The sequence below is a fragment of the Carassius auratus genome, chromosome 2 (genome assembly GCF_003368295.1).
Source record: "Carassius auratus strain Wakin chromosome 2, ASM336829v1, whole genome shotgun sequence".
NCBI lineage: Eukaryota > Metazoa > Chordata > Actinopteri > Cypriniformes > Cyprinidae > Carassius > Carassius auratus.
In genome coordinates, this window is record NC_039244.1 from 3,114,651 (window position 1) to 3,141,671 (window position 27,021).

The 27,021-nt window shown below is 34.8% G+C and overlaps 1 protein-coding gene across 1 annotated transcript in view; it reads left to right on the top strand.

Annotated features, from left to right (window-relative positions):
* LOC113112612 (potassium/sodium hyperpolarization-activated cyclic nucleotide-gated channel 2-like) overlaps positions 1-26,730 on the top strand; it is a 47,082-nt gene extending 20,352 nt beyond the window's left edge. The window contains exons 5-9 of the mRNA XM_026278336.1: positions 7,011-7,229; positions 17,801-17,947; positions 19,083-19,323; positions 22,990-23,154; positions 24,368-26,730. Of these exons, the coding sequence (XP_026134121.1) occupies positions 7,011-7,229; positions 17,801-17,947; positions 19,083-19,323; positions 22,990-23,154; positions 24,368-25,308 (1,713 nt within the window). The 3' untranslated portion in view covers positions 25,309-26,730. The remainder of the gene's footprint in view (positions 1-7,010; positions 7,230-17,800; positions 17,948-19,082; positions 19,324-22,989; positions 23,155-24,367) is intronic.
* The last annotated feature ends 291 nt before the right edge of the window (positions 26,731-27,021 follow it).

A 27,021-nucleotide genomic window follows, 5' to 3' on the forward strand; every position in this document is an offset into this window, starting at 1 on the left:
AATAGATATGAGCTAATAAGACATACATGAACCATAGTTATTTAATGTAACAATTAAATGGCAACCAAAACGGAATAACTGTGATAGTCCTCTCTGAATCTGTCAGGAAACAGGAACATGTCACTGAACACGGTAAGTAAATAAAGTGGAAAACGGAGGCTGGAAGAGATGCAGGCTTTGGTCTCTGGAGAGCTTCTACACTGAGTGCTTGACATCTCGTATTATTAGTGTGTGGTGCGCATACAGAAACAGACCATCCATCTTCAGTAACGCATCCTAAAGGACGTCACTGATCTTACTGGAACTGCACACACACATACCGGATCAACACGGAAACTTCTGTCAGTGTGTGAAGACTAACATTGATGGATAGATTAGCATTTGGATAGTTTCTGTAACTCTCAATACAGTTCATAATATTAATGTAGTAAGATGTTAGGTTTTGTAGTTACATGTTGCAAACAGCAGGGAAGGAGATCACTGCATGGAAAATCTTTTGAATTATTGTTCTTATGTGACTTATTATCTTCTCAGGGAGGTTGAAGATATTGGTGATAAATCAAAGCATGCCGTGGCATCTGAAACTACACATGCAGTGAATCATCTGTAAACAAATGCTGATGCACTGCTGTGTGTGTGTCTCTGTCTCTGTTGCTCGGCGCTAACATAAATCTATTAGGATAGCAAGAAGTCGAGGATACGCTAACATCAGTAGACACATAGCTGGAGGGTTTAAACATATACATAAAGAATAGTCAGGGATGCTCGTTCAGAACATGCAATAAAGTGTGTGTGTTTGTGTGTATATATTAGGGATGGAATGGTACACAGATGTCACAGTTCGGTACGTACCTCGGTTCAGGGGTCACAAACCGATACGATTTCGGTACAGCAAAAAAAAAAAAAAAAAAAAAAAAAGACTATGTTTCTTTAATTTTATTTTGAACAGACACTAGTAAAAATTAAAGACAAATTTCACCTAGATGTGAAAATACTAAACATTATTACATTCTGTTAAATATACATAATCTGCAGCACATGAACAAGGGACACATAACATAGCCATTATATGCTGAGTTTCAGCTCATTTTCATTGACAGGCTTAATTTGTTCACAGAAAGGAAACTCAAATGGCGGAAAGCAACATATTATTGGTTTTCTTTATTTTACAAAAGCACAATGTTTTGTTTTCAGTGTAAGTGGACACAAATAAAAGCAGACGTTTATACAGTGATTCTTTATTTAAAAGACAATAAGTGTTTAAAGTTGATTCTGCTGGTATAAGGAAACAGTTGAAATGATTGTGCGGGCATGCGCACACACACACACACAAACACACACACACACACACACACACACACACACACACACCCAAACACAAAACACATCAGTTCCAACATTGCTAACTTGACAGCACAGTTGGCACTTTATTGAAATAAAATATAGTGAACCAAACATCAGCACACCTGCCTCTGTGTTGCCGTTGGAACTGAAGTACAAAGCTTATAATTTACATAATAAATAATAGTTTACCATTCAGATTCGTTGCACTGCAAATATGAAAACATTATAGAATATTTGGATTTGTGCTGAATGAGAGAGGTAAGTAGTGTATATATATTTGTGTGTATATATTTAAAATAATCAAATGGGGGCTCGTTCGGGATACTGACATAGTATTGCTTGTTATAAGCATGAATGTGTATATATCTGGCAATAAAGCTATAATAGTTTGGGGTCAGTAAGATCCCCGTAAGTCCCTTTTGTAACATAATGTCACATTTGATCAATTTAATGCACCCTTGCTTAATAAAAGTGTTATGTTTGAAAAAAAAAAAAAAAAAATTGGACAATCTTACTGTCCCCAAACTTTAAAAAATGTTTACTGTATATAGGCTAAAAAGTATATATAAGTCTCAGCTTTAATTGTCTGATCTAATTAAATGTGATCCGTTTTTGTGTGGTGTGTCTGGCGTTTATATACTTTGTGTGTGTGCTCTTGTTTTAGTGACATATCAAAACAAAACTCTGTATGATGACATGGGTATGACACAGGTATTACAAGGAGAGGGTGACTTAAACGCTTATAAATCATACAGAATGAGTTTTTTTGAGAAAGTAAAAATGCACAAAGTTTCCTGTGAGGGTGAGGGTTAGGTGTAGGTTTGGTGTAGGGCCATAGAATATACAGTTTGTACATTATAAAAACCATTACACCTATGGGATGTCCCCCCTTTTTCACAAAAACAAACGTGTGTGTGTGTGTGTGTATGTTTAGACTCAGATGTGGATTAAACACAGTATGTTATTTCTCTCCCTCTGAGAAAAACCCTCCAGAGACTCAAAGATGCTCTCAATCCTCTCACTGTACATGCTCTCAGCCCTCCTGGGTAAAACATGCAGCTAACATGAGTTTCTGAATGCTCACATTATGGGCTGCTTCCTAGAATCCATTTTAATCAAGGCTGACTGCTCCTTAGTGCAAAATGTGTTATTTTTAATGCCAGAATACATAGTTTACATACATCATTTGTTTAGTCAACATGAAAATCATTTACGTTTCCTGATCATATCTGAAACTTAATGCCTCACCTCTAGTATGACTTTTGTATTCGGATGACTTTGCCTTATTTTCAACTCTTATTTTCATTCCTTCCCTTTCAGCCACTTCAAATAATAACCTCTGTAGTCCCATTTAGACACTTATAAGTAACCACCTTCTTCAAGACAAGTAAAACAAAAGTAACAAGGAGGCTTTACTGATGTATTTTGTGTTACATATGAGAAACTACTTATTACTGGCCAAATATAATCTTGAATTCTTTGTAAGTCATTTTTGATCAAAACATCTGCCAAATGCACGAATGCAAATGTATATAGATGTACTACTTTTTCTGCAGGGTGGGCAATATGACAAAATCTCATACCATCTTAGATAACAATATATTTTGAATGTGACTAATGCACCAGAAGTGACGTCGACCATGATTTTTGAACATCTCTTTCTTGGCTGACTTTGTGATCAGACTGTGTTTTTCAGGCAAGTATAACTAAAAACCATTTGGAACCATTTACAAATTTTGGCCGACAAAAATATGTAATTTCTTAACTGCTGTATCTTTCAAAAGGTCAAAGGTCAAGAGGGGACCAATAACCTTTTTGTGTCATACAGAACCAATCAGAAACCCAATCCTGCTTTCTTCTGTAATTTACTCGCCATCTGAATGTATTCCTCCTGAAGAAGAGACACACATATAGTATCATTACCGCAGGAAGCTTTTCCGCCTGACTGCCGCATTCATTTTTCAGATGAAAAACCGCAGTGACTTGGTCAGACGTGGAGATGAATGGCTCAGTGAATAGATGTTGGATTGTCTTGGCTGAGATAAAAAACATATATCATCCAGCATCTGGTGTCTGGGGCCTGGGCAGCAGCGCGTGTCGAGGACTGCTGTACGTTTAGATTAGCTATTGTAAATAGAGTCAGAGCAGGCTGGCGGCCCGGCTTCACTATTACAGGCAGAATCCAAGAGTCTCAGCTTATCGGCCACAGGGCATGCGTGTCTGTATGGTTAATGAATGTCTTCCCATAATGCCTCTTGCCCTATCACTGCAGACCAGGGCATGAATGAGCGAAGGAATGAGGAAGTGATCAAGAATGTGTCTCCCTTTCCCTGAGGCTCATTCACTCCTATTTTCACTTCCTTTTTTATATACTTTTTCTCAATTTCATACCTTTTAATATTGAAAGGTATTGCAATAAGCCCATGGAAGGAGTCTAGACAGAAAGCTGGAGAAGTGGATTGTGTGTGTGTGTGTGTGTGTGTGTGTGCATGCTCAGATGTGTGCTGTCTTTATGGCTACTTCATTTCTGAATTTCTGTTATTTTATTATTGCATTATTTTTCTTTTCATTCGTTTGTTTGTTTGTATGTTATTTAATTAAATTCTATCATTTATTTAATTTAATTTACGGTAGTCTTTTTTCATTAATTTCATTTAATTTCAATATTCCTATTTATTCATCTATTTCATATTATTTTATTCCGTTGTTTATTTGTTATTTATTTATTTATTTATTTATTTTCAATTCCAGAAGGTGTATTTCAGGGTTCGGCTTAGTTTAGTTACAGTTGGGAAGTCCTTGCAAAGGATATTTGTATATTCAGAATAGCATACTACTCAGATTACTGGCAAGAAAGCAAGCAAGCAATAAATGAATAAATAACCTTAAATTCTCTGTAAGTAATTTTGGATTACATATGTCAAATGCATGAATGCACCTGTATGTAAATGTTCTATTTTTTGCTGTAGGGCGGATGGTATGACCTAAATCTAAATGTCACAGTATGAGTAATCTTAAATGACAATATATTTTGTGATCTGCCAAATGTTATGACTTTTGCATACAAAATTGTATAAAAAATGCTAAATGACACTTATGATTTAGCAAATGAAAAATGGACATTAAACATGCAACATACTGTGATCATGTGAAAGCATAGCGTTCTATTGTTTAAAAGTTATAAGTATGTGAAACAATTTGTATTACTAAACCAACCAGTAGATGCACAGTATGCTAGTATTGCAACACAATATCTCTTTCTGTGGATGTGTCTTTTGCTCCAGTGTGGACTCTCTACTTCTTGTGTTTAAGGCAAAGTGCTCTCAACTCATGTATAATTCAGCCCTGTTCATTCCAGTGTTCCTACAGTGACCTGCTCCCTCTGTCTTTCCCCACACATTCCCTATTTCTTTTTTTTTTTTTTTTTCTATATCCTTTTCTTCTTCCCTTTAACTTAGCATGCCACCGAAAAAGTCTTTGGGGAGAAAAGTATGCAGGCTATGTTTGCACTCCATAATGCATACTGTGGGATCTGAAAGTCTGAGACCACACTGAAAATCTGGTCTTTTCATTTACACTTGGAAATAAAGAGAACGCTTTAGGATTTGGAAACAGAAGTTAAGAGTGGTGTTCAGTTATCATCTGGGAAATCAATAGTTAATTTTTGCATTTTCAATCCAATTGAGTAAACATCCTAACATTGGCAGCCAGTGTCATGAAGGCTCAAGTCAAATGTATTGCATACTGCAAAATTTGGAATTTGCAATGGATGCTCTGCAGTGAATGGGTGCCGTCAGATGAGAGTCCAAACAGCTGATAAAAATATCACAGTAATCCACATCACTCATATCCGTCCGTTAATGTCTAGTGAAGAGAAAAGTAGCGTGTTTGTAAGAAACAAATCCGTCATTGTTATTTTAACTTTAAACCATTGCTTCTAGCGAAAATATGAGTCCATAATTCATAATGCTTCCTCCATTAAAAAAGGTCCATCTTCTGTTGTCTGTCTCTTAAAAATCCACCCACATATTTGTTTGGAGCTGTTTTAGACTGTTTTGTCTTGTAATCGGTACTTGATCAGTGAACTGATTCAGACAAGAAAACTTTTCTTTGGAAAAAGCAATATTATGGATAGATGACTTGTTAGAATGTCTCTATGGATTTTTTTCTTACAAACATGCAGCTTTTTTTGTTCTCAAGACATTATTGAGATTGCTTTTGGATTACTGTGATGTTTTTATCAGCTATTTGGACTCTCATTCTGACGGCACCCATTCACTGCAGAGCATCCCTTGCTGTGCAAGTGATGGAATGCTACATTTCTCTATATCAACAAAACATTTCGGATGGCCTCAGGGGTGAGGATATTTTTCAGCAAATTTTTATTTTTGAGTGAACTATTCCTTAAATGGAATCACAATAGAATGCAATAGATGCAGTTTTTTTTCTCTCCTCAGTTCAGAAGTTTGCGCTTTTGGGCAGAGGACAGCAACTGTAATTAATCTCGCCTTGGGAATTAGCTGGATGTCAGCACAGACGCATTTTTAAAAAGGGCACATTTAATGGTTTCTTGTTTGAGACCGCTGGCAGATCCTCACCACACACTGATCTCTGTCGTCCCGAGACGCTTCATGGCTGGCCGTTCTGCAGCTAATTGCTTTATTTATTATAGTTCAGGCATTTCGGTTATAATATGAATTGCATACAGAATACAAAAACATATGCCACCATCTCTTTATAATTTTATTTTCTGATTTGGAATCACTTTGAACCTAGCTTGGAAAAATGCATAAGCATTAAAACATTGTAAATAATCTTTTTTGAATCATTATGCAATCAGACTGACAAATATAATAACATTAGATATCACAATGTAGTATGTTTTATTGAAAATTAGACCTAAAATCTATTTACACACTGTAATTTTTTTTTAAGTTTTAAAGAAACACTTTCAGATTGAAAATTGCTTATACACTAATTTCATTAAAATAAACATTTTATGTCCTTTTTTTTTTGATAATGCATTAAATAATATACTTGATATCCACCTTCTTGGAATTTTTATTCATGATATATATGTTTTTTTTTTTTTTATGTGATCAGACTATCTGTTATGACATTTGTATACAAAATTATATTCAAAATGCAAAATGACTATATCATTTTCCACATGAAAAACAGCACTTGCTTAATTAAACATGCAGTGTAGTTTGGTCATGTGACAACATTCAAGCATTCTACAGTTTGAAAGATTTCTTAAATATTTAGTGCTTTATTGTTAATTTATCCCTGTGAGCTTCAAATGTGAAGTTGTTTTTGATTCCAGATTATTTTTAGTTTTTTTATGAATAACCTTATCTGTTAGCATCCATCAAATGTATATAAAATAAAACATTGTGAATAAGTTTGAGCCTTGTTTGAAGCTGTGCATGACAATTTGTCAACATTTATTCATTCATATGTTGTTATGAACTTGTATGACTTCAAAAAGAAATGTTTAGCAAATTCTTGAGGCTTTTTACACTATATATAGTGTATGGACTAATTATAGTGCAAAAGTCATAGACCGCTGCTTCTTCCTGGTATGCTGCTTTTAGATTGGAAGTAGGTGTTGTGAACTGCAATTACATGCAGTTTATGTTCTGTGTTTGTTTCTCTCTCTGCAGAACGACACGTGGAGTGAGCTGTACTCGTTCGCCGTGTTTAAAGCCATGAGTCACATGTTGTGCATAGGTTACGGACGTCAAGCTCCGGAGAGTCTCTCTGATATCTGGTTGACGATGCTCAGCATGATCGTGGGTGCCACCTGCTACGCCGTCTTCATCGGACACGCCACGGCCCTCATCCAATCACTGGACTCCTCACGACGCCAGTACCAGGAGAAGGTAAAGCAACTGTGAAAGCTTGTGGAATTAACCGACTAATTAAACAAATGGTTGCAGATGTAAGCTTCATTAGGGAGGTTCAGTTCCCAAATGAATCCTTCTGTGGATTATGTATGCATTTGATCCGAGTCTAAATCAGGATCATAATTAACTCACATAATCAATTGATGTGTCACTTCAGTGGGAAACAACCTTGGGCAGTTGTTTTTATGTAGGAAGAAAGCCTGTTTCCACCATAGTATCAACAATATCATTTTTACTCACAATTCTTAGTTTGTAATTCACTGTTCAGACTTTTTTTCTTAGAATTGTGAGTTTGCAATTTTGAGTTTACATCTCAAAATTCAGACTTTTTTCCCCACACAATTCTTTTTTTTTTTTTTTTTTTTTTATTGCCACAATTCTCAGGAAAAAAAGTTTATATCTTGCAATTTTGAGTTTACATTCAGCTTTAGATTTTGTTCTCAGAACTGTAACCGTTTTTTGCAATTGCAAGTTCATTGTATGTTTTTCCCCCCCCTGCAATTCTGACTTTAAAGGAACACTTAACTTAAAAAAAAAAAAAAAAGGCTAATTTTCAGTTTCCCTAGAATTAAACAGTTGAGTTTTACTGTTTTCAAATCTATCCAGCTGATCTCCGGGTCTGGCGGTAGCACTGTTAGCTTAGCTTAGCATAGATCATTAAATCGGATTAGACTTTTAGCATCTCGCTCAAAAATTACCAAATAGTTTCTATATTTTTCCTATTTAAAACCTGACTCTTCTGTAGTTATATTCTGAAGTTATTATATATCAGATTCAATGATCTATGCTAAGCTAAGCTAAAGAGAAAACGGTAAAACTCAACTGTTTAACTATAGGGAAATAAAAAATGAGCCTATTTTCAAAAACATGGAGTGTTCCTTTTAACTCTGGCATTTCTATAAAAAAGTATAATGATATCGCAATCAGACTAAAATAACACTGAATTCATTACTGAAAATTATTTGTAATATTATTAGTTTTACTAAACAGTAACACCACTGTCTGACACTTGATACTATCCAGTGCAGTTACAATGTTAGTTTATTAGAGTTTATTAGTCTTGAACTCAGTCTTGAAACTTTTTCATTATCAAGGAACCCATTGCTTCACCTTATGATGTTACTCCTCCATCCATTAAAACACATTAGAGTCGTTCCATCTTCCTGCACAGCTAATGTTTAAAGGTTTGTTTGTCGCTGTTGCATTGACTCAGCAGCTCTTCAGATGCGGTTGCGCTGTTGGATAATGACTGCTAATGTGACAGATACAGTGTTTGTTTTTATTGCAGGCTCTTTTAGCCGATGAGACCGCAGCTACAGCGTCAGCTAATGTACTATACCGCACTGCTGACTTTGTTGTGGCTGTCATATTTCTGTGCGTTGTGTTTGTAACAGTAGATAAGACTTCAGCGTTTCTGCTCGGCCAATCGTTTATCAGCTCTGTTACCATGCAGAAAGATTGGTGGAGGCAACGGAGTGCTCTGATTGGCCGCTTTGAATGAGAGGGATTGTGTCCCGAGTAGTTAAGCCAGTAATTTGAGGCGACTGCATATCATCAAGTGGAGGATAGAGACACATTGCTAAAATTGATGAGGCAGCAGATTATTGTCCTGCCAGTGTCCTCATGAAGTTGATGTAGGTGTGGGTGTGTGTGTGTGTGTGTGTGTGTGTGTGTGTGTGGCATGGCGCACTGTGATTCTGTCCTTGAATGTACCATAATGAACTGATGGGATCGATGGAAAGAAAGGCAGACAGAGAGAAATGGGGATTGGGAATAGCCCTGTAAGGGTCAGGGACGAGTGACCTGCTATTCTGTGCTGTGAGCTGCACTCCATCTGGAAAATTCTCCTCTTGAAGAGCCGCTTCAGTTTCTGCAAAAATAGTTTTCTTCCTTAGTATTTTTGTCTTTTTTTCCAGGACAAATATCTTAACATTCAGAAATGTATATGCTTTTACTTGGATAATCAAAATGACTGTTGAGTTAATGCTTAAAACAAAAAGAAAAAAAATCTGCACATGAGACAAAGTAAATATTTTCTCACTTAATTTGGATTAATTTTACAGAAAACAAGACTTAGCAGGGAATTCTTAATACTGGCTTCTCAAGTGTTTTTTTTTTTTTCTTTTTAGATATTTGTAATGGGGAAACAACACAATTGTTGCTTTTTTATTATCATGTTTTTTGATTTGTGATGTACTTTTATGTCTTGCCTTGAGCAAAGGAAACGTGCCGTATAAACAGAACTGTATTATTATTACTATTATTTAATAAATATACAGAACTGTTCAAAAGTTTGGGGTTGGTAACATTTTTTATGTTTTTAAAATAAGTATTTTTTTTTACTCAATTTATGTTAATTTCAACATTTATTAATGTATTATTAAAATCAAAAGTTGTGCATTTTAACGTTAGTTAATGCATTGTGAATTAACATAAACTAACAATGACTGACTGTATTTTCAATAACTAACATTAACAAATATGAATAAGTAGCTACTGTAATAAATGCACTGTTCATGTTTCATTCATGTTAGTAAATGCATTAAGTAACATTAACTAATGAAACTTTACTGTAAAGTGTTACCCAATTATTTATTACAAATTTAAAATCGTAGACTTTGACGCAGGAAAAATGTTTGCAGACATTCAAAGCGCACTGTTATATGAAGTATATGAATGACTGTCATCCCTCAGGACACCTCGAGCTCAGACCACCGTTGATTGTCTGTTATATCTTTCTGTCTGTCGTTTGCCCTTGGTGTGTTTCGGACACAGACAGTCCTGTGAAATTTCATGCCTTGTTTCTTACAGTGCCGGAAGAGGAAGGATGACCCATGCATTTATATAATTGTGTGTCCCTCCGCGTATCTTATATTGAACGATGCCGTTTGATTTGCGTCATAGCTGCAAGCTCCTTCACATTCAGCTCAGCTGCGGTTTCTGCTCTGTGTGTGTGCAAGCATTGCTTATTTTTATCGCTGCTATGAAAGTGTGTTGATGGGGTACTAAATCTGGAAGGCTGGGAAGTGGTCTGGATACTAAAAGAGATTGACAGAGCCGGACAGTTTAGATAAGATAGAAAAAAGATGCTGCTCTGCTGTCCCAATCCGATGGAGACACACACATGGCAACAGCTTTCTTAAAATAAGCTAGACAGGATTTCAAAGCTGTTGCACTGGTTTTTAGATTTGCACATCCAGATTTTATATTTCACAAAATACTTGCTTAGCTTTTTATTTTATCTAAACATTTTTCATGATATGATTTCTACTTAAAAATGTGTTAATGGACAAAACTTGGCTTTAAATTTGTTGTTTTAGACAAGGATGTTACTCAATCATACATCATAGCCAATCACTTTTATTTAGAATATTTGAGAATTAATTTATATTTATGAGAATTAACATATGTTATTTACATATATTTCTTACATTTTATAATGTAACTTTTTTTTTACATTTTTAAAATTTTCATGAATCTGGCTCGTGTAGTTTGTTTGTCTAGTTACGAATCTAAGACTAAATTGTTACAATGTTGCTTTTTCTTATAGGTTATATACAAAATGTGTTACTAAGTCACAGGTGAGCAAACTGTCCCCTCATTGGTTGGAGAGTTTGTGCACCACTTGTGTTCTGGGTTTTGCTCAAAGCATCATTTTCAGATTTCAAGGTGTACAGGTGTTGTTTTGTTAAACTATTTCTATTTAGCAGTGTGAGACAGACTCAATTCTGCATCTACTGTAGGAAACAATATTAATAATGCACCTGTTTTGCAGCGGTGTCAGAGGAATAGGAATTTTACCTGTGCTGTGCAACAGATTTCATGGTGTTTTTAGGGACACGTCATTGGCAAATAAAACATTTAAACAGCGTAAAACTACGGTTTCTGAAATCAATTAATGTTTTATTTAGCAATTGATCAAAAGTGATACAAAACATTTTTATTAAAGTAAAATGCTGTTCTTTTGAAATTCCTATTCATCAAAGAATCCTGAAAAATGAAATGCATGATGCTTTTCACAAAATCGTGAAGCAGCACAACTGTTTTCAACATTGATAATAATCAGAAATGTTTGTTGAGCAGCAAATTGTCATATAAGAATGATTTCTGAAGATCATGTGACACTGAAGACTGGAGGAATGATGCTGAAAATACAGCTTTTATCACAGGAATAAATTATATTTTATAATATACAACAATAGAAAGCACTATATTAAATTGTAATAATATTTCACAATATTACTATTTGAACTGTATTTTTTGATCAATTAAATGCAGCATTGGTTGACAGAAGAGACTTCCTTCAAAAGCAGTCAAGACATAATGTAATTTCAATGTGTTTTCAGTCACTGTCGTCTACCGATCTGTTTGAGATGGTTGATCTATTTGTACGTCAATCAAACGGTTTGTTCTTGTCCAAGCGAATGGTTCTTGAATATGCAGCAGTGTGCATTAGAAATGTTTGGCAATAATTAAAAGTCTGGTTATGTGACTCTAGCTTGTAGATCCCCGCCGCTCCAGTGCACACAAGGGGTCTGACATATTTTTCAGGAAATAACAAGAGAAGAATTTCAATTAGACCTAATGCCTCTTCTGCTATTGTCATGCATTGTGTTCTTTGATTGGGCGTCGATCTGAAACTCTCTCTCTTGCTCTCTTCTGCAGTCAGCAGCTGCCACCGCCGCAGACTGACACCAAACTGTATCTCTCGGGTTTCATTGAGCTTTCCTCACCGCCCGCTGCTGCACTGAACAGCCTGAGGAAACAGGCATGACAAATATCCCTAGATCTGTCTTCTTCTCTCTCTCTCTCTCTCTCTCTCTCTCTCTCTCTCTCTCTCTGCTTCTCTTTATTGCACTAACCTTCTGGAATCATTCATCTTCTCTGTGCAGAAGCGCCTAATATCCGTAATCACCGGTGATTCTTTCACTTCATCTCAAAGCATGCTAGAGTCTCCATCTGTCCCAACGACTGTCATTGACACAGATGGGTAGATAAACATTGAGACTATTTAATTAATGCAGTACTTCATCAATGTTGTTTTCTGTGACTGATGTGTTCTCCCCAAGGCCTTCAGGATAAAATCAGGTTATCAAAGGATTTAGATAAAATAAATAATATATAATAAAATTTATATTAAATAATGGTAACACTTCTTCTACAATTCTCTATTGACTAATGCATCACAGTATGACCGAAATAAAGTTTGAGTTTCTCTGAAATATGGTGCTGGCTCCTAACAGTGAATAACAGTGAGACAGACTTTTTTTTTTTTTTTTTTGGCTGCCTTGAGACTCTGAGACAATCACACCAAAAATATGATGTCATGATGACATTTCCAGGCTTTTTTTTTTTTTTTTACGGCAATCCTAAATTCTTTTTGGAGCTTCTTGTGAGATGCTTCCCTTGTTCTCTTGAGTAACCTGAGCGGTGCGTGCGATCTTTGTGCTATTTCTGGCAGTGAGAGGATGGTCCCCGTCCTGTCACTGGAGTGAACCGCAGAGATGCAGTCAGAAACACTCAGTGCACTGCTGCAGATTTAGAGCATGTCTAACAGAAAGCCTGTGTATAAACACACACACACGCTGCACAGAGACACACATAACCGCCTCTTAGGATGGGAGAGAATTTTGATGTGTGGAGGTTGTGAATTTTGACATGAGATGCATTTCAGTTTACAGAAGAGAAGAGAATAATTGTGAATAATTCAGATGCAGTTTAATTTAAAAAGGCTATTTCCTGATGTGTGTGGAACATCAACAGACCACTAACCATCTAAACTAGGACACATGTTAATGGTCCATTAATGCTTCATCACAGTGTGTGTGTGTGTGTGTGTGTGTGTGTGTGTCTACTGAAACAAAAATTTCAGTCAGAAATTGCTAGTGAACTTCACAAATAATTTCAAAGAAACAAGAAATAACTGATTAAATTAATTGCAAGTTGCAGATTTCTTCTAATATATAATCCAAAAAAACTGAATGCAGCATCATCAAATTAGGTAATTTTGCAATTTTTAGAGGTTTCTTTTTTTTTTACATTGTACTGTTAAGTTAAAACAGGCATAAAAATGTCAGGCCCAAGAAGAGATCTGACAGATTAAAGAGTGAGCGCTCACGATTTCTGCCCTCGGATTTCAGACTAACTGTATTTATATTTTCTAACGTTTTATCTCTGCTATTTACACACACACACACACACACACACACACACACACACACACACACACACACACACACACACACACACACACACACACACACACACACACACACACACATTTACTTAGCTACCTAAATGAGGCAGTGCCATAGACTTTTATTGCTTTACATTTATATTAAAAGATAATTAGGTGAGTGCATTTAGATTATAGAAACATTGCAATAAAGATTTTATTTGATCAGTTTATGCATTTCCTGGAAATCAAAACCCGTTGGTTTTGCAACATTATGCACTACAGTCTACAACTTTAGCCCTAAAAGGAAACTCTGTGCTTTGCTTACAATATTTATGAATCATTGTTCTTTGGAGGACGTCTGCAGGTGTTGAAAAATTGAGGTTTTGCCCGAATTAACTTTGTCCCCACACAGTACAGCTAAGTAAACACACAGCACAGTTCAAAAGTTTGGAGTCAGCATGATTTTTCTAAGACATTAATAATTTCTATTCATCAAAGAATCCTGAAAAAAAAAAATAGTTTCCGCAAAAAGATAATATTATTTATGCCAGAAGGTTTTGCATGATCAAGCACTTCAGAAAAGGTCAAAAAGTATAATTTCTTGTTTGTTTGTGTTCAGACCTGTATCATATTTACTATATACAGTGTATATATATATATATATATATATATATATATATATATATATATATATATATATATATATATATATATATATATATATATATATATATATATATATATATATATATATATATATATATATATAATATAAGAATTCCCAATCTTACTGTGTTGTTAGTATGAATAACATCAGCGTTTGCGTGCTAAACCAGTGAGAACAGTGGCATGTCCTGACCTGTCCTTGTCCTTAACCTTTCACACCCATCAGTAAACGGCTCCATCAGCGGCGACTCGGCTTTCATTTAATTTGGCTGTAAATGAGGCGAGAGAGGATACAGTTCGACGTTACACTGGTTTATCAGTCCAGCTGTATCACATTGCTTTCTTCTAACTTACCCATTAAACACAATTTTCTTTATCGGTCCATCAGTGAACCACTTAGATCAACACTGCTGCTGCGTCAACTGATGCCATCTTTACTGCGAAGCGCCTGGATCAATGAAACGCTGGGAGAAGCTGTTTCAGGGTTTAGATCCACTCAAGGCTGTTCAGAACAGTCCAGATAAGAGTGCACTTATAAATGCAGAGCACAGATTCCCAGAATGGGACACTGTACTTGGCTTCATGTCACATCACTTTTTTTTCACGTTCACTTTACAGTTCAACTCCTCATATTGATATATGAGGCTGGAACCCCTGTTTTTGCAATTGTACCTATTCTTTAGTCTCTAAATTCAAAAATTCTAAAAACCTAGTACACTAAGCTCTGTTATTTCTAGATCAAGGAAAAAAAAAATTTAATCTCTGGAAGTTCTAAATTTCTAAAATCTAGTGCATTGAATACTTTATTTCAAAAGATAAAATAATAATTATTTTTTTAATTTCAGAAAATTGTAAAATCTAGTACATTTAACTGCTATTTCAAAAATCGAGGAAATGTTTATTAATTTATTTTTTTAATTGTAGGTTTTATATTTCTAAAATCTATTAAATTTAATTCTGTTATTTTAAAAGATCAAGGATTTATTGTTTAGCTTTGTTTTGTGTTTTTTTTTTGTTTTTGTCTTTGTTTTTTGTTTTGTTTTGTTTTTTGTTTTGTTCTGGAAATTCTAAAATCCCCAAAATGTTTTTTTTTTTTTTTAACTCTTAAAATCTAGTACCTTATATTGAACTCGGTTATTCATTCAGACGATCAAAGACATTTTTGTCTTAAACTTTTTGAATATCTGGGAGTTATAAAATTCTAAAACGTAGTTAATATGTTATTTCAAAAGATCAATAAAAATGTTGTTTGTTCGTATGTTATTTTTGAATTCCTGGACATTCTTTTTCAACATATCAAGGGAAATTATTATTATTATTACTATTTCAAGCTCTGGAAGTTCTAAAAATCTCAAATCAAACTTTATTTCAAAAGATGAAGGGGAATGTTAGGTATTTCATGTGACCTCTTTTAAAACCAATCTTTGAACACTGTTGACCCAGCGCTGACAGATGCAGCCCACTTTCATGTTCCTATGAAGTTGTGGAATGAGAGCAGTAGTGGGGCTTTATAAAGCTCAACACACAGGCAATTATTCTCACAAGTGGTTCAGAGACCTTTACAGGTGCTTCACAAACTGCGTCAGCAGATGCTGCCGTGCAACAGGGAACACACACGAATGCAATGCTAAAGCCGGCGCTCTGACCTGCTTTCTTTGTTTTGCCTAGCTCATTCAATCATTACTGTTCTCTTTCTGTCTCTGGAAATAACACAGTTTGAGGGATGTTTGGCTCGTCAGTGTTAACTAATGATCTGAGGCTGGGATTTGGGGGTCGTACATTGCTTGAAGAACATGGACCTGGATTAGAGCAATGACAGAAAACATTAAAAGTTTTTATGCTGACATGGATGTTTCTTTAACAACCTGTTTGGCCCTTTTAGAAAGTGAACATGTTTGTTTCACCCTCTTACTAGGTCTTTTAACAGGAGATTTTCCCCACCTTGTGATTTAATGAAGATTTCCACCACAATCTAAAATTCACATGCCTTATGTGCTGGAAATTACATGTTATGAATAACTTTGCCAGTTCATAGCATTTTATTATTCCTAAATAAATGCAATTAAATAACATTTGCAGACTTTTGGGATAATTTGACATAATTGCAGCTTGATCAAATGATATTTACCTATTTTATCTCTCATATTTTCTCAAGCTCTTCCCTGACACACTTTTTCATTTGTAACAGTGATATGTTAGTATAATTGAAATACTATTATAGTTTAAAAACGTAATTTTGTTTGTATGTTTTAATTTGAGTGATTTCAGTTTGAATTAGAATTCAGTTTTATTATTTATTTCCATTTGTAAATTAAATGTTTATTTATTCTTGACTTAAATGTTGTTTTATGTTAAATGTAGTTTTTTATTTAAGTAATACTTAATTAAGTACATCATGTTAAACTAAATGAAATTAAATGTTTTATATATTATTTATATATATATATATTTCTCAAGTTACCATAAAGTTTATATTATATTAAGTCTTTCTATAGTTTCCATTTTAGCTAACTGATATCACTGCTTGCTTTGTAACCATTTACAATTTTTTTTTTTGATAAAAATGGCTATATATCATTGTGACACAATACATATTGAAATAATTTGAATACTTCACTCTTTCACAATTGATATTGTCCTGATATAAATAATATTCACACATTCAGTCATTTAACCCTTGTTTTCTTGGGAGTAGCTTATCTCATGTAGTACCCAGCTGACATTGCCGTTTATGTATTTGGCAGATGATCTCATCCATTCAAGGTATACATTGTTATGTTTGATATATTATTTATGCTTTATCAGTGTTCATTTAGGTGCATATCTTTTTTTTTCCTTTTCTTTTTGAGTACTGTTTTGGACTTCAACAATCTGGACTTGGCAAAACATACAGCTGAGCACAAATGAATGATCAAGAGTGATGAACTCTGTTATTTGTCCTGTGATTTTCTTTGTCTGTAGTCTCCTGGCCTCAGGTTTCTTGGATCTCGTCCAGCTGTTACAGTGTGTGTTGAATAACCTTGGCATGGCTCGTGTCGGTGAATGTTTTGTCCTCCAGAGGATAACAGTTTTCTTTAGATGTTTAATCAGTTTGCTTGTGTTAACTGTCTTGTATTTTTTTTTTTTTAAGTTTAAACCATTTGAGTAATTTTACTGTTATTTATATACTATTCGTTTTTATTAATATTTAAGTAGTTTGACACAATTTAATTTATTTTTCAATTATTATTATTTGTATTATTCAAATTGTTGGATTTTATTATTATTATTTGTATTTTTGCTTTTGTAAGTTTTATTGTTTTTATTATAATTATTTTGTAATATTACTATTTAGGTATACATTATTTGTATTGTATTTCAATTTCAGTTTATTTATTTATTTATTTATTTATTTCAAGTTGGATATTGTAGTGATTGGACTTAGTCATTTAACTAAATGACAATTAGAAATGTTGACTTGGCAAAAAAACATTAAAAAAATTGAAATAAGTGTTTTTCATCTAATATTTATACTTTGATTTATTTCAACCTTATTTCAATAAACAGAAATGCGTAAATAGTTTCAGTTTTAGTTAATGATAATAACCCTGGTTTAAATAACTGACATGAAACTATGCATAATGATTAGTGCATTACTACTGAAAGTGCTATGGATGAAGAAACATCCTAATTTTCTTTATATTCTTTACATCTTTCTCTGCAGTACAAACAAGTGGAGCAGTACATGTCCTTCCACAAACTTCCAGCAGATTTCCGACAGAAAATCCACGATTACTATGAGCACCGTTACCAGGGCAAGATGTTTGATGAAGAAAGCATCCTAGAGGAGCTGAACGAGCCGCTCAGAGAGGTGAGTGTGTGTGTGTGTGTGTTTGGTTATCTGTGTGTTTGCAAAGGTCTGTCTAAGTATGTAAACATCTGTGGGAAAAAATCTCCCAGAAGGCCCTGCAGTTTTCGCAGAGCTTTTCAAAACAAAGAAAGCGTGCTGAAGCGGGAACGGCTTCCAAACTCATTTGTGTCACAGTAAACAGATAAATCTCTTCTGAGAATGGCTTCCAGCTTTCACTGCATTTAATGCTGTTTTAAGAGAATATAAAGCTCCTAACAAACACTCAGGTACATGGGTATCGATGTTTATGCTTCATATTAAATATGAAGACATTTCCAGGCCAAATTTACTTCATAATCAAATTATATATTACATTACAACTATTATACATGCATTACAACAAATATTAGACTATAATATACTATAATAACAAGTTTTTTTTTTTTCATGCAAATGGATGATGATTATTAATATTTGATCTTCAGATAAAGAGTATTTGTTTATATTAGTATAAATTAATTTCCATACCAAAATTACTAGACCATACAATAATAATGTTATTTGTTTATATACAAATAATAATAATAATAATTATTATTATTATTATCATAAAAATATGTATTATTTATATTATTGTTATTAACATTTCTGAAAAAAATTATGCTTTATATAAAATTATATATATATATATATATATATATATATATATATATATATATATATATATATATATATATATATATATATATATAAGCATAAATTACATTTAGATAAAGATAAAATTTTTATTTAAATATTAAGCTATATCATACTTTAATAAGTACTTAACTTTTATGTTTGCAAAGTATTATTATTATGAAATCCTCATAATAAATATTAGGATGTGATATTTATTCATGTATTATCACTATAAAATTTTCAGATAAATGTATTTTTATTTGCAAATTATAACTATTATTATTAACATTTTTTATAATAACATTAAGTATTATTTAATGTTATATAAAAATGTCATCCATCCATCCATGCACCCATCTCCAACTTTTCTTGACAGTTTTCATGTGAGTCACTCTTATGTTTATGTAAATGTGAAATGTGTGTTTATGTATTTCTCTCCCCCTCTGGACTTCTGTCCATCCGTTTCCTTCACCTTCAGGAAATCGTGAACTTCAACTGCCGGAAGCTGGTGGCCTCCATGCCCCTGTTCGCCAACGCCGAACCCAACTTTGTGACCGCCATGCTGACGAAGCTCCGTTTCGAGGTCTTCCAGCCAGGTGATTATATCGTCCGTGAGGGAACCATCGGCAAGAAGATGTACTTCATCCAGCACGGCGTGGTGAACGTGATCACCAAAGGAACAGTTGGCATGAAACTTTCCGACGGCTCCTACTTCGGAGGTACGATCCCACTCAAATTAACCTCATACAACAGATGGAAGCAAACCATCAATTTACTTATTTAAACTGCTCAAATCCTTATTGAACCCTATAACATAAAATGTTAATTAAGTCCTTTAAGCCAGATATGATTTGACCCCTTCTATTTTAGTCCTTTTTTGTATTGTAATCAAATCAAGGGTTTGAACTTTAAAGGCACATTCGTGATTGCAATCAACATTTTTTTACTTTTACTTCATGCATCTCATCCAGTCTGAGCTTGATCTCATTATTCAGATCTCATTGTGATTGAAAAATGTTAATGTAAGCACTCGTTATTCTCTAGTCAGTGTTTCTGACTTCATTTGATGGACCACTTGTATTTTCCAAATGTTTAAAGGTGGAGTTCATAATTTCTGCGGCATCAAACTGAATATAACCCCTTCCCCACCAAACATTTCCCCATGAGGTAGCCTGAAAGATCTACTTTGCCCCAAATCAGTTGAAATGAACTGAGCCATGTTTTGAATGCATCTCAGTTTTCACTCTTCAGGAAAAGGTTTACTTACAATCGTTTCTGAACATTAAAAGTGCATGAGACCGTTTTTTAACATTAAAATGATGTGCTTTCCAGTGTCATCAGTGAAGCTGCTCCATCTTAAATAACTATAACTTTAACTGTACTGTATATTCACAACACCTGTTTATCCTAAGCTTGCATCTCCTTTATTTTCTGAGAAACATCTGACAAATGTTATACTTTACACAGGAATTTTGAATGAGGATGAAAATATTTTTCTATGCAGATTTTGCAGCAGATTGAAGTCTTTTTAATATAAATTTTTTACTAATGAGACAACTAGGGTTTTATAGTTAACCAAAACTAAAACCATGAAAAAAGTTACTTAGTATGTATGTATGTTAAGCTTGTTTCTTTGTGACAAGCCCACACACAGTAAACATTTTAAAACCAGCGAAAGCATTTTTGCCTTTGATGCGTATAGATAAAGTATTGCTGAAACGTGTCATGTTGCTCCTTGTTAGGAGACTGTTTTTGCTCCTTAAGTTTCAAAAGTCTCTGAATCCTCTGGAAAGTGCAGCAGTGTTTGTGATGTTATGAGCTGACAGAGAGATCCAAGAGAGTGTGATGCTGAGGAGAGGAACACGATCCCCCCGCAGTCTTAAATCCGCATGAGTCAGACCATCTCAGCTCCCTCTGGAAGAGGCTCTCGGCGCGTGACCTTGGAAAGGTCAAAGATAAACTGATGTCTTGTGTAGCCTGAGATCAAGGAAGAAAAGAGAGAAGCCGCCTGATCGTGTGTGTAGAAGGATCAGTCTCAGTATCACTACAGGAAAACTGTACGGCTCAGACTTAATGAAGGTCTCAATCCTGGTTCAATTCAATAGCAAATTTGTATCAAATGTTTCTTGTAGGATTAATTTGGCAAAATAAAAATAGACACCAATTGTAATTATGCAATAATCAGGAAGAGATATCAAATGGAAATGTGAAATATCAACTCAATCAAATAAAAGGGCAATTATATATATATATATATATATATATATATATATATATATATATATATATATATATATATATATATATATATATATATATATATATATATATATATTAAATAATGTTTATTTGTATTTAGACATAATGTTCAGGACAATTAAACTGATCATGCAATTATCAATTTTTTTTAAAAACATTTTTATATGTATTGATTTATATTTAAGTTAAACAAAGTTAAACAAATATTAGGCTATGGCAATTTATTAATTTGAAAATGTTTATTTTTATCATACTTTTTCACACATTTTATGTGATTAACCCTATGCTTTGTGTAAATTATAGATCTATAAAATTTAAATGCACTTCAAAATTAAATAAAAGTAATTATAGTTTGAATAAAAATAAAAACAAGATTTTTGTATTTTGATTTTCAAGACAAGTTAAGCACATTTCCCTCCAAATTCTCATCATCCTATTGCTAAATAATTTTTTGAATTTACATTTTTTTTTACATTTTATGTTTTATATTAGCATAAACCCAGTACAACAAAGACTATATACTGTAATATTAAGTAAATGTATTAATAAAGAAAGTGCATATATGGCCTTTTAAAAGAAACATCTGAAAAGCATGAGACTTTACATACAAAAATCTGTATAATGTTAATATTTTGAATTAGATTTGTATTATTAGATTGTCAGTTTTCACTTTCATTTTAGTAAAACTTTTAGTAATTTTGTTTGTGCGGTTTTGCAATTTTTAAATAGGTCTATTTATAGGTTTTATTGATTTTAGTTTATTTAGTTGTAATTATTTTAGTAAAACTACAGTTCTACTTAAAATGAGATATGTTGGCACTACCCGAAATAGAATAATAAAAAAAGTTTTTTTTTTTTTTAATGGTTTTAGTTGTCTATAATTAACACTAATTTGCTCTCCATTTGTTGTCTAAGAGACTTTTCTTAAAGGCTTGCAGTGCATTTGTGTATACAGTATGTCATTTTAAAGGTGTAGAATCAGAAGAAATAACAAAGTAAATGCAAATGAGGTGTTGTGCTTGTGTGGTCATCCACACAAGAGTGTTTGTGTTGCACTGGAGTGTGTGTGTGTGTGTGTTCACCTTTATGTCCGTATCTGTGATTGTGGCCTTAATTTACTGCCTTTGGTTTGATGAATGACCCGGCTCCGGATGAACGCCGCTGGATGACGAAGTTCTCTAAAATGCACCAAGGCTTCCAAGGTTGTGAATTGGATTTTGTGGATTGATTTGGGGAGCAGACAGGGAAATGGACCAAACACACAGAGGACCCTGATGGATGGGTCACGACTTAATACACAGAATGACGCACAGCATGTACGATGAATGATGTTTATTATCTTCAGAGGCTCTCTCCCATCCTGAGGAGCTAGATTTTTATCCCAGAGAACCTGTGTGTGTGTGTGTGTGTGTGTGTGTGTGTGTGTGTGTGTGTGTGTGTGTGTGTGTGTGTGTGTGTGAGTGATTCTCTGACTTTATAGCTCACAAAAGTGAGTTTTTATCTTCCAATTAGGAGGACGAAAAGTAAGAAACCTAAGAAAAAAATGTCAGAATTGAAAGTTTATTCTATATATATATATATATATACAGTATTTAGTGAGCAAAATAGACTTTTCCTCTTCTTCTTCTGTGGAACACTTGTTTTCTTTTTGTTCATACAGTGAAATGCAATGGGGTCCAATGATGTTTGGACCCCAAATTTTCGTAAAAATATATTGTTGTGTTCAATAGACGAAAGAAAGTTAGACAGGTTTGCAATGACAAGAAGGGGAGTGAATTATAACAGAATATCCATTTACTGAACGGATGCTGAAATAATTACGTCCTTCATTTTTAAGACACGAGAGCTCAATTAAGCAAGAATATATTCACCATTTTGTAATAAGCATTCAAATCACAAACATTTGAATGAAGTCTGATAAAGTTTTTTAATTACTTTCTGCATGAAGATATTTAAATTCATTTCCTGATCAATGGAGGACTCTTCAGGCTTTCAGTTTTCGTGCAATTTAAAAACACTTGGCATCTAGGAAAGGTCATAAAGTTCCTTTCCCCAATATCAAGATGTTTTTTGGTATTATTCAGGTGCTCTTGAATCTTGAATGTGTGTTTTGTCCTCTCTGTCAGAGATCTGTCTGCTGACGCGAGGCCGTCGTACGGCGAGTGTGCGAGCGGAGACCTACTGTCGTCTGTATTCACTCTCCGTGGACAATTTTAATGAGGTTTTGGAGGAGTATCCCATGATGAGGAGGGCCTTTGAGACCGTGGCCATTGACCGACTGGACCGCTTGGGTAAGCAAAACCTGAAACACCTTCTCAAAGAACAAAAATTTGAAAATTGTAATGCCTTAAAGGATTATTCAGGGTTAAATACAGCTTAAGCTTTAAGGACGGCATCTGTGTTGATTACCACAGGTCGTAAAATTGACTTGTTAATGTTGAGCTCGTAAAAAACTACAGAAAACCTGTTAACAGTAATGCACTTTAACTTCTAATTATGGGTTTAAAAGCAAAATGTGGATTCGATCTGATGTGTCACTTAGCCATAAACAATTAGCACAGTCCTTTAACAGGGTAAATGATGATAGATATTAAAGAAGTGAAAGGCACAGTCTTTTTTGTTCAAATCTATCATAGTATTTAATAAAGTTCCTGTGGATTCTGCATAAGGACAAGAAAATTGCTCACAGCAGGCGAGTTGAAATCTGACTGTGTTTTAAGTTCACTGCAGTTGAAAGCAGTGAGTTTATTACCAAGGTGTTTTTTTATTGCTGTGATGAATGAATGCTTTAACAAGGATACATTTAAGAACAACTTCTCATAAAGTGTTTTAGCATGTCGCATAAATCATCAGTTTAACATTGGACTACTGAATATGGCTTTTGTTCATAGAGCAAGTTGTATCAAGTCTGTATTTTTCCTCTAGACTTTTATTGGGGATAAAAATGCAGATTTTGCCACAAAGTAGTGCACTAAAAGGGCCTGTAGTGAGTTTTCTGTTACTTTTTATGTGTTTATAAGGTGTATCCATTTGAATAGATTTAAAAAAAAAATGTGATTCAGTATGTTTTTCTAAAAATATTTATTACTTGACCAAAATAATAATAATAATAATTTTTATTGTTGTTGTTTTGATAATCATTTTAGAATATGTGAAATTTACATAATAGGCCATTAAACTATGGTTTTGTTCATTTTTTGCATAAACGAAATTGATATAAATTAATCAATTAATTAATTATATTAATAAATCACAATTATAAAATAAACTGAAATATTAATGTATTTATTTGATAATATTTCTTACAATAAATCTGTGAGCATGTTTGTAGGATTAAGCTTGACAGAATGAAAAAAGTGGGATTATTTATTTGTTTTCTTTTCGTTTTTTGGGGGGGATTTCTTAAAATTTGGGATAATTCTGTAATTTTTATGCTCTGTTAATGTAATGCAATAGTACACCGTACTCTTGAAAAATGGCAGTTATTTTCATCTCTCATTGCAGGAAAAAAGAATTCCATCCTAATGAACAAAGTGCAGCACGACATAAACTCCGGCATCTTAAACAACCATGAGAACGAGATGATCCAAGAGATCGTGAAGTACGATCGTGAGATGGTGAAGCTGATTGACCTGCAGCGCCCACGCGCCATGTCCATGACGGCCTCCATCCCCGGCGGGTTCTTTGCTCCGCCGGGCCAGTCTCAGGGCGGCAGCTCTGCCATCGCTTCTCTACAGCAGGCAGTGGCGATGAGCTTCTGTCCCCAGTTTGGTCCGATGGTGGGTCCCAGCACCATGCAGTCACCCAGGATGGTCCGACGTTTCCAGGTAGTGCAAAACATTGCTAGCCCGGTGACGGTTTCTCCACAACAGTCGCATTCGGCACTTGCTGCACTCGCCGGTGGCACTATGGCCAGTCTGTCGGTTCAAAGCCCGCTAGCGGCAGCGGGTGGCCGAACTTTCCAGTACGGGAGCGTACCAATGGGCACATGCTCCGGATCTCAACTGTCCCTCATCCAGCAACAGCACCTCCCCAGTCCCACACGGCCCAAAGGAACCCAACCATTGCAACAAACAGGGAGCCTGACACAGGATGCCAGAACCCTGTCAGCTTCCCAACCCTCCCTGCCACAAGATGGCGCACCACCTGTCGCACCCAGCCCACCACCGTCGACCCGTGTCTCCTCAATGTCGATCGGCCCAACTCAAGCACCCCATCCTGCCATCCCGGGGCCTTCCGGGGTTCGAAGTGCAGTGCTTCAGAGAATGGCGCTCCCCCACCAAGCCTCAGCGGCCACAGTTGGGAGTTACCCATCCACGCCGCCCCCTACAGGAACTCCACCCACAGTAGTGGGACCGGACTCGGCTATACGCAAGAAAGATTCCATAGTCAGCCTTCCCGAGAATGAATTCCCAGCCAGATCCCGGCTATCGTCCAACCTCTGACAAGAACTCTGAGACTCTTTGCGATACTTTTTGTGAGTCACAATTCGTTCTTTTTGCTCGGGTCCTGTGCTTGTAGTCTGGCTTTTCATAGGAAACAAAGGGAGGGTGTTCAGACAGACTTAAGGTGTGGTCACATTTACTGAAATATTGGCTGACGAAAATCATTCCAGTGGGAATCCTCGCAAACGTGGGTTTCACGTTGGCAAATATCGCTAATGTGACCTCACCTTTAACGCTAATAGATTTAACGTCTCTGTTACGAATTGATTGACGAGGTTGGATGCCTCGCTAGTGTAGCTAGTGCCGCCCCTGTACAGCTTCTAATGCCTCTTAATATATTTGTCTTTATTGTCTCGAGTGAAAGGGAGAAATCCTGTCATGTGTTACGTGGTGTTTTCCGTAGAGTTCATACAATGCAATCGGGCGATTAGAAAATCAGGGGCTTGCAAGAGATGACAATGATCTGACACTTTGCCAAAGTGTTTTGGAACGACTTCATTCTTTATGTATAAGCTCTACTCGTAGCAATCTAATTATCTGTATTTTATTTTGTTGTAAAATATAGCAAAAAAAAATATATATATAATGGACCGCTGGTCGATCTTGCATCTTAATGTAAATAGGGAGGTAAAAAAAGGGAAAAAATAAGTTCTGATAGAAAACACACAAATTGTATTTACTCGAAAACCAAAGTTGAGCTTGAACACAAGTTTTGATTGTGTCTGTGTCAACTGAGAAAAGCAAGTCTAACGAAATCCTCTATTTAACTGCCTTGATTCAGAGTTAAGAAGCCATATACATGGTCTGTGTGTGTGCGTGTGTATTTGTGCACATATGCTTATTATTCTTTTAAATTATACAACTTTTTTAAATGAACAGGAGTGTAATGCTTGCATTTTTATGTCATTTCGTTAGGCGTGTTGGCAATACTTCACTGCATTGGGGTTGCACACTGAGAGTCGAGACTTAAATGCAATGGGTCGTTTAAATTAGCAGGCAAACCAAAATAATCATGCTGTTTTTTTGTGCTCCATGTTGATCTGCACATACAATATAATTCTGCAATATTCTCACCCTGCCTTTTATTCGAAAGCTTCATACCGCACCGTAAGCAATTTAATCAGCGTTTTTCAGAGAATCTTCAAAACCTCGTCTTTTAAGGCACCGGATAATGTTGCACTGCTTTCCCAATATTTTACTAAATTAGTCGTAGTTTTCTAAAGTTATTTGTAATTTATATCAATTTATGTTTGGTGGTCTACGGCAGTGCGTACAAGTTTTGTAATGTGTTATGGCTCTTTGTGTTGATTATTTTTTATTACCTCAGTCATAATAAATTGTACACAGGCAAAAATCACAATTTTGCAAAGGTCAAAGGTCAGAAAGGTTAGCTGTTCCCATGTAGGACTTAAAATGTTTAATATTTATTTATGAAATACATAATTTATGTAAAATAAAAACAGTATTATCTATATAATGTAATATTATTGTACAAATATCTTCTAGATTTATTTATTTATTCTATATTTTGCAGTTAAATAGTGGCATTTTTTTATAACATTGCCTGTTGTGTTATAAATAGATCCTGATTTGCACAAATTACTGAGTATCTTAAACATGCTGCATATTAATGGCCTGTATACGAAATCCAAAGTTTGTGCGTGGGCTCAGGCCTGTGAGCGCTGGCTGAATCGTTGATTTGTTGATTGCTTG